The sequence below is a fragment of the Eschrichtius robustus genome, chromosome 8 (assembly GCF_028021215.1).
Source record: "Eschrichtius robustus isolate mEscRob2 chromosome 8, mEscRob2.pri, whole genome shotgun sequence".
Lineage (NCBI taxonomy): Eukaryota > Metazoa > Chordata > Mammalia > Artiodactyla > Eschrichtiidae > Eschrichtius > Eschrichtius robustus.
Window position 1 is genome coordinate 64,074,529 of NC_090831.1, and position 16,902 is coordinate 64,091,430.

The 16,902-nt window shown below is 36.1% G+C and overlaps 1 protein-coding gene across 1 annotated transcript in view; it reads left to right on the forward strand.

Moving 5' to 3' along the window:
* The first annotated feature begins 1,044 nt into the window (after window positions 1-1,044).
* Window positions 1,045-16,902, forward strand: part of VWDE (von Willebrand factor D and EGF domains) — a 97,576-nt gene continuing 81,718 nt past the window's right edge. Inside the window, 6 exon segments of the mRNA XM_068549805.1 lie at window positions 1,045-1,102; window positions 10,373-10,557; window positions 11,650-11,881; window positions 14,076-14,323; window positions 14,898-14,987; window positions 16,492-16,636. Of these exon segments, the coding sequence (XP_068405906.1) occupies window positions 1,045-1,102; window positions 10,373-10,557; window positions 11,650-11,881; window positions 14,076-14,323; window positions 14,898-14,987; window positions 16,492-16,636 (958 nt within the window).

Here is a 16,902-nt window from a genome sequence, read left to right on the forward strand (position 1 = left end):
GACTACCATCTGTTGACCAATGTCTTCTTTCCCCTCAGGTACAGGCTCTAAGGGTGAAGTCTCAGGTGATGGATAAAAGGACTCAAGAACTGAGAATACCAGAGAAAAACTAGGAGAGTGAGGTTTCGTTTAAAGACGTAAAAAGATGAAGAACCGGTTAAGAAGAAAAAAAAAAAAAGGTCCCTTCCCTCTGCAGAGGCAACCACACATCTAAAGACAACTGTGGATTGGAAACCATCCCCTGGGCAACCCTGGGAGTCATGTAACCATGTGTTGAAAACTCCTGAGTCACTGGGTCACCACTGGACAACTGAGAGAGCTCTGGGAATCATCAGCAAATACATGATGACTGTGCCCACGTATTTGGAAAATGTCTAAACGCCCTCCAGTTCACTTCTGAAAAACCTGCCACATAGACAGAGGAAGAGAGCTACTACTGTCGCAGCAGTAATCTCTACTTCCTCCTTCCACCGTTCACACTGAGGCCGAAAGTGGCAGGTGCAACTTCTGAGAAGCACCTGTGGGGGCATACCAGCAACCCCGATTACCAGGTGAAGAGTCCATCTGCAGGTATAATCAGGGGCCCTCTCCCTGCCAACAGAACCTTGCAAGCCTTCTTTTATTGGAGGTCCATCGGAACAGTTTCTAGGAATACCAAGTGTTCCTAAAGCATTTGTTGGAAGAGCGAGACGCGGGATGCCGTTATATCCTGGGAGTCTTCCCCGAGAATGTGCGACTGCTGTTGACAACCAGGGTGGTGGAGCCACAGCCAGGACACGCAGGGCGCACGGCGGTCTCAGGGACAGTTGGGCGTGGCTTTCCGGCGGGTGGGCGGGGTTTGGGAGGGAGGAGCCACCAGGCTCGCTGGGTTATCCCTGGAAAAGACCAGCGCGCCCCAGAGCAAGGATGCGCTGCAACCCTGAAGGGCGAGCAGGAACGGACTGAGTTCTGTGATAGGAGGACGGAGAGGCTGCTGTGGCACCCTCCTGCCCGCACCCTCGGCCAGGGATCAGCGACGCCTTCGTCCCACCTGCGGCAGTAGCGATGCCTGACGGAGTACGGGTGCTGACGCTGGCATTGATGCTCCTGGCCGCCGGGAAAGGTCGGCCAGGTAGGGCGCTGGCGTAAGGCGGCGCAGGGGCGCCACCTGGGCCTTTGGAGGAGGGGGGCTTACTTCCCGGATGACATGTGGAGCGTGCCTGTGCATCTTTATGGCCGCATCTAATACTTGTCCCATACCAACCTCCTCCCTGTCCTACCGCCTTCTTTGAAATGGTCGCTTTACAGCCTTGGCACTCTTCAGTTTTCCTTTGTGCACAGGCCACTGTTGCCTCCTATTTTTCTGCTCTTAAGACCCTCAGTCACTTTTTTGTTCCTTTGTTTCCTGCTGATATCCGCTCCTTAAGGTCCCTTTATTACCATAAGAAACTTTTCCTGGATCTTCCAGGCATTCTAGCGACAACTGGATCTGAAATATCCAAAGGAGTTCAGTTCCAAACTGCACGATTTCTGCACCACTCCCTCCCTACCCCCGGAAATAATAAACTGATTAGCATTTTACCCCTACAATAATTCAATAAGTTTTGTGTATGATATCTCGTTTTGTGTATACCTCTTAGAATCAGTTCTGTTACTGTAAAAGAGATCTCTGAGGAGCGAGTAGCTCCCCTCCCACTTCAATCCACGACGAAGAACACATGGTTGAAAACACTGTGAAGTTAAAACAATATTAGCCCTTCCTGATTGTTTTGTGTTCACACAGATAGGAACATTAAATGAAAGGTGACTTGTTCTTATGTTTCCTTATGTTTTTCAGAAATAAATCTGACCTGTGTAAAACTACCCGCAGCTTTAAAAAAAAGATTGTGTGCAACATTTATAAGTGTTCAGGATATAATTTTATTTTATCACCTTGTTGATCTTAATCTAGTTTGCTAAGGTAAGTTTGCTCTGTAAAAGAGGAAGGGAGAGCAGCACTTACCCATAAAACTAAAAAGAATATTAGAACACAATTAAGTTATTTCCTAAAATGATAGACCTCAACAAGCTATCATTGATCTGTGCCGTCTTTGGTTGCTTACACATTAACTAGATCTTCATGAAGAACTTTTCAAAAAATACATGTAATAATATATAATATGTACTTACTACAGTTAGACGATATGTTTCCAGAAAAATGACCAATATTTATAAAGGAGTTTGCTTCAGTGTTTACTATAGATCATATAACGACTTCTTGCCCTATATAATAGCCTTGTACTCCCTCTACTAAAGGCGAATATTAACCATTGCCATGTTCTAAGCTCCTATTGTGGTCAAGTTGATAATAAAGTTTATGATAAACTTCGTTATGTTAATATAGTAGAGATAAAAGTGGAGCATACAAGACTTTTTCAAATAGCTTTATTAAGATATAGTTCATATACCATACAAATCATTCATTTACAGTGTACAATGGTTTCTTACAGGACACAGTGATCTATGGGTTTACGTATATTCAAAAATATGTGCAACCATTACTATAGTCAATTTTAGAACATTTTTATCACCTTGAAAAGAAATACCATACTCTAGCTATCCTCCCCTTATACCCTCCTTCACCCTCTCCACCCTCCCAACTATAAGCAATCACTAATCTACTTTCTGCTCTATAGATTTACCTATTCAGGATATTTTATCTAAATGGAATCATATAACAGATTGTCTTTTGTGACTGACTTCTTTCATTTAGCATCATGTTTTCAAGGTTCATCATGTTCTAACATGTATCAGTACTTCCTCTTTTTGTGATGGAATAATATTCCATTGTAAGTACATACCACATTTTGTATATAAATCGATCAGTTGATGAACATTTGGACTGTTTTTACCTTATGGCTATTATAAATAATGCTGCTGTAAACATCTGGGTATAAGTTTTTGTATGGACACATTTTCATTTCTTTTAGAAATATACCTAGGAGTGGAGTTATTGGATCATAGGGTAACTCTGTGTTTAACCATTTCAGGAATAGCCAGACTGTTTTCCAAAGCGGCTGCACTGTTTTACATTCCTGCAGCAGCGTATGAGGGTTTTAATTTATCCACAGCCTCGTCAGCGCTTGTTATTATCTGAAAAAAAGTTTTTTTATCTGAAATTTTGATTCTAGCCATTCTAGTGGGTGTGAAGTGACGTCTCATTGTGGTTTGATTTGCATTTCTCTGGCGGCTAATGACGTCAAGCATTTTTTCATGTGTTTATTGAACATTTACATATCTTCTTTGGAGAAATACCTACTCAAATACTTTGCCAATTTTTTAATTGGGTCATTGGCCTTTTTGTTATTGAGTTGTATGTGTTATTTGTATAGTCGAAATACAATTATCTTAGCAGACATGTGGATTTGCAGTTATTTTCTCCCATTCTGTGGGTTGTCTTTTCACTTTCTTGATAATGTCCTTTGAAGCATAGAAGTTGCTAATTTTGCTGAAGTCCAGTTTGTCTATCTTTTGTTGCTTGTGCTGTGTTGTCATATCTCGAAATCCACTGCCAAATCTACAGTCATGAAGATTTACCCCAATATTTTTCCTAAGTCTTTTAGTTTTAGTTCTTGTATTTTGGTCTTTGATCCATTTTGAATTAACTTTGTATATGGTATAACCAAAGGGTCCAATTTCATTATTTTGCACATGGATATCCAGTTTTGTTGAAAAGATCGTCATTTCCCCATTGACTGATCTGGGCACCCGTCTCAAAAATCAGTTAAAAACCATAGGTACATGGGTTTATTTCTGGACTCTCAATTTTATTCATCAATCTATGTCTCTCCTCATGCCACCACTAAACTTTCTTGATTACTGTAGCTCTATAGTAAATTTTGAAATGAGAAAATGTGAGTCCTCCTGTTTTGTTCTTCTTTTTCAAGATTAGTTTAGCTATTCTGGTCCCCTGAAATTTCATATGAATTTTACAATTAAGTTTGTCATTCTTTACAAAAGAGTCAGCTGGTATTCTGTTAGGAGCTGTGATGAATCTGCATGTAAATTTGGGGAGTATTGCCAACTTAACAACATTAAATTTTCAGATCCACGAACATGGATGAATTTCCATTTAAGTACTTAGGTCTTTAATTTCTTTCAACAATGTTTGTTATATTCAAAATATAAGTTTTGTGTTTTTGTTTAATTTATCCCTAAGTATTTGTTCTTTTGAAACTATTATAAATGGAATTGTTGGACTTCCCTGGTGGCGCAGTGGTTAAGAATCCACCTGCCAATACAGGGGACATGGGTTTGAGCCCTCGTCGGGGAAGATCCCACACGCCGCGGAGCAACTAAGCCCGTGCGCCACAACTACTGAGCCTGCGTGCCACAACTACTGAAGCTCGCGCGCCTCGAGCCCGTGCTCCGCAGCAAGAGAAGCCACCGCAATGAGAAGCCTGTGCACCACAATGAAGAGCAGCCCCCGCTCGCCGCAACTAGAGAAAGCCCGTGCGCAGCAACAAAGACCCAACGCAGCCAAAAATAAATAAATTAATTAATTTTTTTAAAAAAATGGAATTGTTTTCTTAATTTCCTTCTTAGTCTATTTATTGCACATGTTTAAGAATATAATTAACCACCCTAAGGCCCATAAAACTTTGGGCAACTCCCAGTTTCTTCATTTGTGAAACAGAAAAGGTAATAACCTTGCCAGCTTATTTTAACACAGCAAATGTAGAAAGCATCTACTATGTGTGGGCATTATTCTAAGCACTTTAAAATACATTACCCACATTAAATCATTTACTTCTCACAATAGCCACAGGGTAAGTATTATTATTACTCTATTTTACAAGTAAGAAAACTGAGTCACATATATGCTAGGCCATTTACCCAAAGTCACATACTATTAAGTAGCAGAGCCAGACTCTGAACACATGCAAGGTGGCTTCAGATTCTAACATCCTTAACTATTGGGCTATCTCTACTGCCCCTGGTGAATGAAATAGCATATGTTCACACAAAAATTTGTTCATTAAGGTCCACTTCAGCATTATTCATAATAGGCAAAAAGTGGAAACAACCCAAATGCCCATCAAATGATGAATGGGTAAACAAAAGGTGGTATATCCAGTGGAATACTATTTGGCCATAAGTAGGAATGAAGTACTGCAACATGGATGAAACTTGAAAACATGGTAAAGCCAGAGACAAAATGTCACATATTATATGATTGTTTTTATATAAAATGTCTAGAGTAGGTAAATCCATAGAGACAAAAAAGTTAGTCGTTGCCAGTGGCTGGAGGTAGAGGGGAATGGGCGGGAGTGACTGCTAATGATACAGGTGTCTTTTTGGGGTGATGAAAATGTTCTAAAATTGTGGTATACAACTTCGTGAATATGCAAAAAGAAAAAAAAAAAGCACCCCATACTGAATTCTACATTTAGAAATGGTAAATTTTATGGTATGTGAATTTTAAAAAAAGAATAAAATCACATTTTGCATCTTGATTTTATATCCTGAAACCTTGGTGAACTTGTTCACTAGTGTTAATATTTTGTTGTGTTTTTTAGTGGATTTCTTAGAATTTTTACATAAAAAATTAGGTCATCTGTGAATAAAGATAGTTTTACTTCTTTCTTTCCAATCTGGATATCTTTATTTATTTATCTTGCCTAGTTGTCCTGGTTAGAACCTCAAGTACAGTGTTGAATAGAAGTGGTGAGAGTGGATATCCTTGTCTTGTTCCTGATCTTATGAGAAAGCATCTAGTCTTTCTCCATCAGGTATGTTGTGGCTATGGGGTTTTTCGTAGATTTCCTTTATTGGGTTGAGCAAGTGCCCTTCTTCTATTCCTAGTTTTTTAATCATAATGTGTTAGATTTTTTTCAAGTAATTTTTCTGTGTCTATTGAGAAGCACATGCGGATTTTATTTTTTATTCTGTTAATATAGTATATTACCTTAATTCATTTTTGGATGTTGAATCAACCTTGCATGCCTAGGATAAATCCTACTTGGTCATGGTTTATAATTCTTTGTCTGTATTTCTGGATGTGATTTGCTAGTATTTTGCTGAGGACTTTTGTATCTATATTCAAAAGATACATTGGTTCATAGGCTTTTCTTTCCTGTGTTATCATTTTCTGGCTTTGGTATCAGGGTAATATTGGGCTCATAGAATGAGTCTGGAAGTATTCCATCTTTTTCTAATTTTTGGAAATGTTTGTGAAGAATTGGTATTATTTAAATGTTAGGTAGAACTGAGCATTGATGCCATCTAGACCTGGCCTTTTCTTTTTGGATGTTTGTGTCTTTTTTTTTTTTTTTTTTTTTACCGATTCAGTCTTTTCACATGATATAAATCTATTTGGATTGCTTACTTTTTCTTGAATCAGTTTTGTACTTTGTATCTTTTTAGGAATTTCTCAATTTTGTATGTTATCTAATGTATTGGCATGCAACTGTAATAGTATTCCTTAATAAGATTTGTAGTGGTGTGCCCTGTTTCATTTTGATTCTAGTAAGTGAGTCTTCTCTTTTTCTCAGCAAACCTAGAAGTATGTCACCTTTGTTGATTTTTTTCAAAGAACCAGCTTTTGGTTTCATTGATTTTTCTCTACTGTTTTTCTATTCTCAATTTCATTAATGTCTTCTTTAGTCTTTAAAATTACTTTCCTTCTTCCTTTAGATTTAGTATGTTCTTCTTTTTCCAATCTTCAGGCGAAAGATTAGTTCATTATATTGGGATCCTTTTCTTTTTTAATATAGGCATATATATCTATAATTTTCCTCTAACCACTACTTTAGCAGCATCCCATAAATTTTGGTGTGTTGTATCTTTATTTTAATCCTTTTCAATGTATTTTCTCGTTTCTATTTTCATTTCTTTGACCCCTTGCTTTTCTAGGTTGTTTAATTTCCACGTATTTGTAAATTTCTTTCTGCTATTGATTTATATATTCATTCTATTGCAGTCAGAGAACATACTTTGTATAATTTTTATCTTTTCAAATTTATTGAGGTTTGTCTTATGGTCTAATGTATTGTCCATCCTGGAAAATGTTCCATGTGCACTTCAGAAGAATTTATATTCTGCTGTTGTTGGGTAGAGTGTTCTATAGATGTCTGTTAGGTCAAGTTGGTTTATACTGTGTTGTTCTGACTGTTTCCTTGATGATTTTCTGCCCGTTTTTCTATTCATGTTGAAAGTGGAGTATTGGAAGTCCCCAAATATTACTGTTGAAGTAGGTATTTTTTTTCCCTTTGTTTCTCTTAGATTTTGCTTCATGTATTTTTGTGCACTGTTATTAGGTGTATATCTTCCTCATGGATTGAAACTTTTATTGCTATAAAATGTCCCTCTTTGTCTCTAGTAACATTTTTTTTGTTTTAAGGTATTTTTGTCTGATATTAGTACAGCCAATCCAGTTTTCTTGTGGTTACTGTTTGCATAATGTTATTGTCCATCCTTTTACTTTCAGTCTATTTGTATTCAAGAGCACTCATCCTTTAATATATAAAGGATGACAAAGTAAAGAGACTTAAGCAAGTCCATCACTCTCTGTTTGACCTTGCTTTTCTGCCTTTTGTGTTGTTGCAGAATCCATAATACAGTTTTGAATATTAGAAGCTTAATGATTAACTTTTTATTTCTCACTGAATTTGTAGCTAAAAGGTGGTTTTTCTCTTTTCCACATCTTTGGGGAAGTTATACAATTTTAAAAAATTCACAGATATTTGAAATTCCCATAGAGCAATATACCAAAGGTTTTATAATTATAAACTCAGATATTATGAAGTGCCTGTCTTTAGGCATTAAGCGTGTTCATCTCTTAAAAATACAATAATTTATTTAGTTTCTTAACATATTTGTCTGTCACCCAATTATGAATCTTAAAGCATACTAGTCTTAGCCATTGTATTAACCAATGTATTAATCTAATACAGGTTACTTATACCTACACACAAAACTAGAAAACTATTTGCATATTGTATCATTATGTATCTATTATTTATAATGACACGTTTTCCCAAAGTATTTGAAATGCAAATATTGCTGATTCTATTATATACTACCTAGCTTCTTTAAATCCTATTGAGAAGAAGACAGAATAAATAGAAATGTAAATTTTAATGTATATTTTATACGTACTTTTGTTTTGAGGGAAAAAATGTTTATTGGACATTTGCTAGAAAGCTTTGCACATCATTCATGTCATGAAATTGACTGATGTGTGAAATGGGCTTGTAGAGTTACTCTTTTAGTACTTCAGGAGCTAGGCCCCCAGATTCCCAAACGGGAGCCCAAACCAGCCATAGTTAACTATATCCTCCCTTCTAGAGTTAAGGTTGTAATGAGGTTTTTAAGAGTGGCTTATTCATTGTTAGTAAGATTTAACTTTTTCTACAGAGACCTTGAACACTTAATGAGTGACAAGTCGATTTGGAGAGAAAAATTGTGAAATGAACGATACAAAATATGAGCTATTATTAATTATACAAATTAAGAATTTTCCTCTAAAATAAATATTAAATAAAAAAATAAAAAATTTAAAATTTCTGTTTAAATATTATACAGTTCTTAGTATTGTTGATGTCACACTGTGATTGCTTCTACATTTATGACATCTTTAGCTTTGGATTAGAAAACAGTTATTTAAAGCAGCAAAATCAGAGGAAATGTGAGAACTTCAGAAGTGCTTAGCAAGGAGAAATACTGCACAGAATAAAGATGGAGTTATTGACTTTTTTCCCAATACAAAATTCTGTTGTAGGATAAGATCAGAGAAAACATTTCAATAATTTATACAAACCTCACTAGTAATCTCTTTTAAAATATTTTCCTTAGTTTCTAACCACGTGCAATCTTCTGATATTGACAGGGGGTTAGAATTATTTCAAAATTAAATGAAATGATAGCACATCCTCTGACTTCTACCCACATACATTTTATAAAATGTTTATCTAGTGTTGACAAATTGAGATTGTCAAAGTCACTAGAGCCTTTTGGGAAATTTATAACTGGTGAAACTAGAGACAAAAGGAAGAAGAACCTTTTGTGGTCATTCCTAAAATCTTTTACTAAAAAAATTCTTTAGGGAGATCTTTTATCTTGCAAAACAATACCTTTTTTACAGTTTAATTGCTGTAACTACAAACAAAATAAAAAGCAAAAACCTGTATAATAAAGACAATTTTATAAGCTACATTTGTTAGACTGACATGCAAATTACTATCTCTAGTTTATTGTGCTCCTTATTAATTTGTTTGGAAACTGATTTTTGTTCGTAAACACTGTGTAACTTAAAATTATGTAATAAACATTTGAGAGTTTTGTTCAGTTAGATCGTTTTTTTTCTATAGTGAGGTACTTTCATAATGATTAAATTTTTCTTTCCCATTTCTATTTCAAAGATATTATCTTTACTATAGTGTTTTCCTTGAACAAATACAATATCTAATACTGGGAGATTTTCTGCCTATTGTGTCAATAAGATACTCCAAATAAGGACAGTTCCATGTGTTTCTTATTATTAGGGAGACAGTAGCCTCAAACAAGAGCTGTATTTCCAGGATAACTGTTTTTATTGCCTCCTCTTCTCTTCTCTCTTCTTGCTGGGAAGAGGTGCTTTATGTTCTCCCTCTGTAGATTTGACAGAAAAAAGTATCTTCCAGGCCAACTACTGCTCAGAAAATGGCTTTCCTAAAAAATCTACAGAACTAGCTCTTTCTCCATGTTTTTTTTCTTGTTTTTCCTTCAAAACTGTTCCCCTCTACCCCATTCATTTTCCTGTGCTTAGAAATGAAAATGAACTTCACTACTTTTATATTTAAAAATAAGAAAAAATGTGAAAACTTTATATTTTTTCCTGCAGTAAAAAAATGCAGGAAACTTCACTAGGAGGGCATTTTACAAAAATTATATTAGCATTGAAAGTTTGGTTTAGTTTGTTGCATTCCAGGACCTGGCAGAGATGGGATCTGGGGGGGCACATGGCTACTGTGGCAGAAAGCAGGTCATGCAAGGTCAGTAATTGCATTCAAATCTGGAGGATCACTCTCAAGAGGAGTCCTTGTAAGGCCTATGCCTTCTGATGGTAGGAATAAACAAATCCTGACTCAACAGCAATCAGCAATTTTGCCTGTCCAAATTAAATGAAAATAAAGTCCTTGAAGCTCAAATACTTCAAAAATACATTCTAAAGAGTTTGTTGATTGGCTTATTGTATTTATGGAAAGTGCATATTGTCATCTTTGTTTTACTAAGAGATCATGACATTTCAGATGGCCTTTATGTGCACTTGTAGGTTTATTTGCTCTGTTTTTGTTTCAGGAGTCAGTTTTAATCAAGGGCTGAACTATGTCAATGAAGAAAATACATAACATCATCTGTCTTTCCATTCTAGCTCAGGAGTGCTCTCCAGGGGGACACCAGTTTCTTCAGAGCCCTTACAGAAGTGTCCATTTTGACCTCCTGCGCCTCCAGCAGTTAGCCACTCAAGACCTGATATGTGACCACTCCCTTTCTCCCGGATGGTATCGATTTCTCCTCTTTGCCAGACCTGCTAAGATGCCAACCAAATGTGTTGAGGTTATCAACTCACTAATGTGAACTACACGTGCTTTTTCTTAAGTATTTTTTCATATAAGGATTGAATCTTGCTACACCCAATTTATTTCTCATGCTGCAATATTATTTTAATTTTGCATCAAGATTAAGTTAATCAAAGGGAGTATTCCAAGGTTCTCTATTCTGACAATAATAGTAATAGTTAATGTAATGTTCAACAGTCCACCAAGTGTTTTAACTTACAGTATCTTATAGAAGACAGTCTATCATCGTGATTTCCACCATATAATACAGAAAACATATTTTTAGGCATAACACACCTAGAGTCACCTGGATAGCAGGTCAGACAGCCAAGTTTTGATCACAGGCTGTCATTCTCCAGGGCTCAGGAACTTAACCTCAGTAACTTTCAAACAGTAAAATACTGCATATTTTAAGTGCTTCAGTTCTTCTCTGCTTAACAGAAGGATTATGTCTTAATAGAAGGCTCATTTTCCTTATCGATACCCACATTTTAAAAATTACGCAGAAGTGGGAATTATTTTCCTTTTTAGGTATGTAATGTAAAAAGAACTCAGGAAAGATATCCAAATTTGGCTTCAAGTGAGGCTTTAACCTCATTTTTTTCCCAAATTGCCAGCCTGTTGGTCCATGACCAAATTTTGAGCAATCCTGTCTTCCTCCCCTGATTTCTGATGGCTCCTCTACTGTGCACTAACTTCTTACGTATACTATTTCCAGAAAATTTTCAAGAAATCCCCAAGATCAGTTTATCTTTGTGCTGTATATTAAGATGACTTCAGATTGACTTGTCTTAGATGTATCAGCTGTTTCATGAGTTAACTGATACTGAATTTCTCTTGTTCACAATACGAATGTAATAAATGTATTTTAATTGAAAAAGATTATATTAATTATGAGGGATGTACCCTTAAATTTACTATTCCATGAAGTTACTACTTCTTTTATGGTACGGGTACAAGTTATTAGATTTTTTTAAATGATTGATACTTTAATATTTTAGAGGTTGTGTAAAAGAAAATGCAAAGTTGATTTATCTACCATGTATGAAAAAAATTGGCTTTTCAACTTTTGTTTTCTCTGATCCAAAAGATGAACCATTGTGCAACACAGGCCCCCATCTGCCTGTCTCTGAACGATTCAGAAACACTACCTCCACCTGGGGAGATCAAGCAATTGACAGCTTGTGCCACATGGCAGTTTTTGTTTAGCACTACAAAAGACTGCTGTCTTTTTCAAATCCCAGTGTCCGTAAGAAACTGTGGAAAGTTTTTTGTGTACTTACTACAACCCACTCAGGGATGTATGGGATATTGTGCAGAAGGTAAGAAAACGTGTAATACACATGAACTGCTAGTGATGGAACTCTGTGTGTTGGTGTGTTTGTGTTTGGCATGCGAACTCTTAGTTGTGGCATGCACGTGGGATCTAGTTCCCTGAGCAGGGATTGAACCCAGGCCCCCTGCATTGGGAGCGTGGAGTCTTAACCACTGTGCCACCAGGGAAGTCCCAGAAATAATTTATCTGTTGTTGTTTTTGAAACCTTTTTCTTTAAGTACATGTTAACAAATTTTTTTTTTTTTTAATTTAATCCATTTATTTATTTATTTATTTATTTATTTATGGCTGTGTTGTGTCTTCGTTTCTGTGCGAGGGCTTTCTCTAGTTACGGCAAGTGGGGGCCACTCTTCATCGCGGTGCGCGGGCCTCTCACTATCGCGGCCTCTCTTGTTGCGCAGCACAAGCTCCAGACGCGCGGGCTCAGCAATTGTGGCTCACGGGCTCAGCCGCTCCGCGGCACGTGGGATCCTCCCAGACCAGGGCTCGAACCCGTGTCCCCTGCATTGGCAGGCAGACTCTCAACCACTGCGCCACCAGGGAAGCCCCAACAAATGTTTTTTGATCTACACTGTTGCGAGCAATGATCAGCTCACCCAGATAGTTGATGTCAATTAATTCAAAAATTTTAATTTCATGAATTATTTTCTTTTCAGTCATTTGTTATCTCTTGTTCCTAATAATCACTTCCATAGATAGTTCCTCCCTGTTTGGAAATAAGTTCAGCATCTTTTTCTTAATTTATTTAAGAGAAAATTTTTACTCAGATATGTAATTTTTTAAAAATCATATATACTCAAAAGTAGTCTATCATTTTCTTCAAATCTAGATAATGATTTGGCCTAATGTTTAAAATGTTTGGCAAAATATTTATTACTTGGATTAATTTGAAAACATTTCATTTGTTATTGTGATTTTGTAATTAAATATCTAACAAAATCACACTTTAAAATATCTGAAAGTACATAAGTTTGTTCCCCTCATATTTAGACTAAGGTCTCAGAATTTTCCAAAATCTACATTACAGAATTGAGAAAATAATTTTATGATTATCATAAAATTGCAGTGTATATCATAGAAAAATATTTGTATATTTTAGGACATTTAATAAATCTTACTTTTAAAATTTATCACTCAGATATTTTTCTCTTTTCTAAAACAGAACAAAACAAATAAAAAACTATTTTGAAACATTTTAGATCACTAGATTTAATCTTGCAAATGCCCAGAGAAAAAAAATCGTAATATCTTCCTGAGTTCCTAGAGAAAACTTTAAACTTTTTTAACCTCGAAAAAATGAAAAGAATAAGACTATTGTTTAACACTTAATATATTTCACTAACAGTATAATCACTTCTGTAATGAACAGCTCTTTCAACCCAAAGTAATGATGGATTGAGTTATAAGAGTAATTTATAAGAGTAAAATAATAAGGCATTTGATTTTGCATTATAATGACATTTTTCTTTATAACAGGAAATTATAAAGTAGAAAATCTTAATTTTATTTGTTTGTTCCATTTTTTTAGAAAAGGTAATTGCTTAAAAGAAAGTAAATTACTTTTCTGTTCAAGAGCTAGACTTTCCAAGAGTAGTCATATTCAACATGCATTAATATAAGCTTGATGAGCTGATGAACTTCTCCGCTATCGATATTTATGTGATTATGGGTCAAAGCAAGAATATGCTGGGACTTCCCTGGTGGCGCAGTGGTTAAGAATCCGCCTGCCAATGCAGGGGACACAGGTTCAATCCCTGGTCCGGGAATATCCCACATGCTGCGGAACAACTAAACCCGTGCGCCACAATTACTGAGCCTGTTCTCTAGAGCCCGCGAGCCACAATTCCTGAACCCACTCGCCTAGAGCCCATGCTCCGCAACAAGAAAAGCCACCGCAATGAGAAGCCTGTGCACCGCAACGAAGAGTAGCCCCCGCTCGCCGCAACTAGAGAAAGCCTGCGCACAACAACAAAGACCCAACGCAGCCAAAAATAAATAAATTATAAATAAATAAATAAAAAAAAAGAATATGCTACTTTGCTGATTGCTAGAAAATAATTATTTTTCTAAACATATTTTATTTTTTCTTAATATAAATCCCTGAGTTACAGTTTTCATGAGCTTTCCCGTAACAACTCTTTAAGATGCCCAACTACAAATTACACATTTTCTCCCACCAGGTCAGCTGTCTGCCTCATTGCCACCACCACCTCCAGGAAGGCCAGAGGTTGTGGTGCAGCTGATTGAGTCCAGGCTTTTCTGTAGGTGTGCTTTTGATGTTTCCTCTACAAACAACTCAGTGGGATTTCTCATAGCTTGGTCTAGGCTTTCTTCTCTAGAAATCAAAGAGGAGCTGAAACAAGAGACCACAGTTCAACCATTCTCTCTTTTAGAACTGGATGGCATAAATCTCAGACTTGGAGACAGGGTATGTGCAAAAACCATTGGGTTTTCTTTTATTTTCATAAATGTGTTAATTTTCAAAAATGGATATTAAAATATATTCTAAAATTAGCTTTTGTCCTCAGGATATAAAGCACGATGTTTTTCTTTTTACTTTTTTCTTGGTAATTGTGCCAACTCCAGTGGTAATTGGATGAGTCAGTAATCTTACTGACTTTATATGTGTATCTGCTGTTAGTAATTCACTGATTATTATCAATGAACCCTTATGAATTTATGTCCCTTTCTGTTTTAAAGTGATATACATTTATTCTGGAAAAAAATGTTTTTATTTTTTCAATGATAATATCACTGATTACCTACTTTTAAATACATCTTAAATACAAAGTCTACAAAACTTTGATTTATGTTGAGATTTAAATAATTAATATTTTATAATGATGGACTTTTTCTCAATTTTCAAGCAAGTTTTTAATTATTTTGTTTTCTATGATATCTTATGCACTATCTACCAAAAATTAAAATTAAGTACTTAAATGTAATAATTTACACATATTTCCTCCATAATTGTGTTGCTAAATGATTATTTGTATTCATAGATATTTTGTAGTGCTTCCATCTTTTTCTTGGAGAAACCACATGTACAAAGTTTAGCCATCAAAAGCTGAGAATTTTTTGCAGGCATTAAGGTATGTAGCAGTGGGGACGGATTGGAAAGATTATTCCTCTGGAACCGTGTTTTCCATACTGTGATCTGTGGATGCTGGTTCCAGGGCCTCTTCACAGACTGAATGCTGAGACCCAAGAGTCTGTATTTTTGAGAAATAACCCAAGTAATTCTAGTGCCATTGAGCTTTGAGGGCCTGCTAATGAACTAAAATTGGAATATACTTGCTTTTTTTTTTCAGAAATAGCTCAAATTAGAATAAAGCAAAAATTCTATCCCCGTAAATAATTCCATCATGTAACTAAAAGTTAGAGTATCAAAGTTTGTCATTTTTCAAGACAGGTATCAGGTCAAGCCCTAGAGTTTCTGGCTAGAGTAGAATTGGCCCAGAAATTTAGGCTTTGTGGACAGCAAAGATTGAACTAACTAAACAAGGCAATATCTATGGTCAGTGCTGGCAGCACTGTGGTCCAAGAGCTGATGAGCTATTCTAGCAGATGATCAGTGGTGACAGGGAATCCAGAATTGGGGGAAGGAGCTGGGACAGTATCAGGAGGTCTAGGCAGGCAACCACTGTGCACCCTCTGAGGTCTCAGCCACAGGACTGGAGTTTGACCTGTACTCATCTCTAGTTCAAGGACAAGATGGGATAATTGATAGATTGAGAGAATAGGATTTAACGAGGACAAAGCCTGTTTCTGGATAAAGTCCACTTATACACAATAGGGAGAGGGAAAGGAATGAAGAGATTGAACAATGTTGTCAGAATAACATAAAACACAGTGGGAGGGGAAACAGAGCTCAGACCCTGGGAACACAGAACCTTTGCATCTACACTGGAAAGAACTCAGAAGACAACATTAGGGCCAGTGATCAGGCCCCAGGTACTATTTCTGATTAGGCTAACAGGGAGAATATTCACAACCATCTGTTTTGAGGGCCAGCCAAGAACGGAGACTGCATAAAAACATCTGGCTTCAAAAAAGGAGTGACCTGTGAACTGGGTTAAGATCAGTCCTAGATTTCAGTACTCAGTAAATCCAACTGTGGAAAGCAGAAGCTGAGAAATAAGCTGAAGGTTGAGATATTTCATGTGACAATAATATTTTGATTTATGCATTAAAATATTTAGATTTCTAACTGATATTAGGGACGATATTAATCCCTAAGAATAAATAGAATCTGCCATTGGTGTGTCAGTAAACCTTAGCAAACAAATGGGAGAAAATAGGAATCTTCATGAAGGCAGGCTCCAACCAGACTGCCTAAAATGTGCTGGGGAACCAAATTGTGCCTCAAGTCAGAAGATTACAGCAACTCCATGTACCCTTCTGTGCATTGCTGATGTTTTTAAGGGTTTGGTTTTAATTGATCTTGTTTAATTCAAAAATTCTAGTGCTTAAGTTTTTACTGCCAGCTCACTCAGCAAAATATGAGCTATTGAGGAAAAATGGCCTTTCAAAATTATTATATCTTAGAAATAAATTCTATTAAACATGACTGCTCTACATATTTTCTTATACCAGTTACAACCTGAACTGAACACTGTATCAGAAGATGGGAAAGAATACCAGTTGAGGATAGAGATCACAATTCCTATCGTTTGTCCTAAATTCAGTGAGCTTGATCAGGAGTGCAAAATCTCATTAAAACTGACAACTGTTGATCAAGGTAATATACTAAATCCACTTCATTTTATTATTAGATTTCAGATCATAACTAATGCTTTTTTCTTCAGGAAGTCACCACAGTGTACTCATATAATTAATTATGTTGCATGTTTACATCAAATTACAGTTCAATCATTAATAATACTGGGCCAAATTTATGATTGCAAAAGCAATCTATTTTGCAGTCCACATTTATCCTTCCTGGGCTCAAAGCACAAATTAGAAAAAAAAAGACAATAATGAACAATTTCCTCCTCTTTATTATCT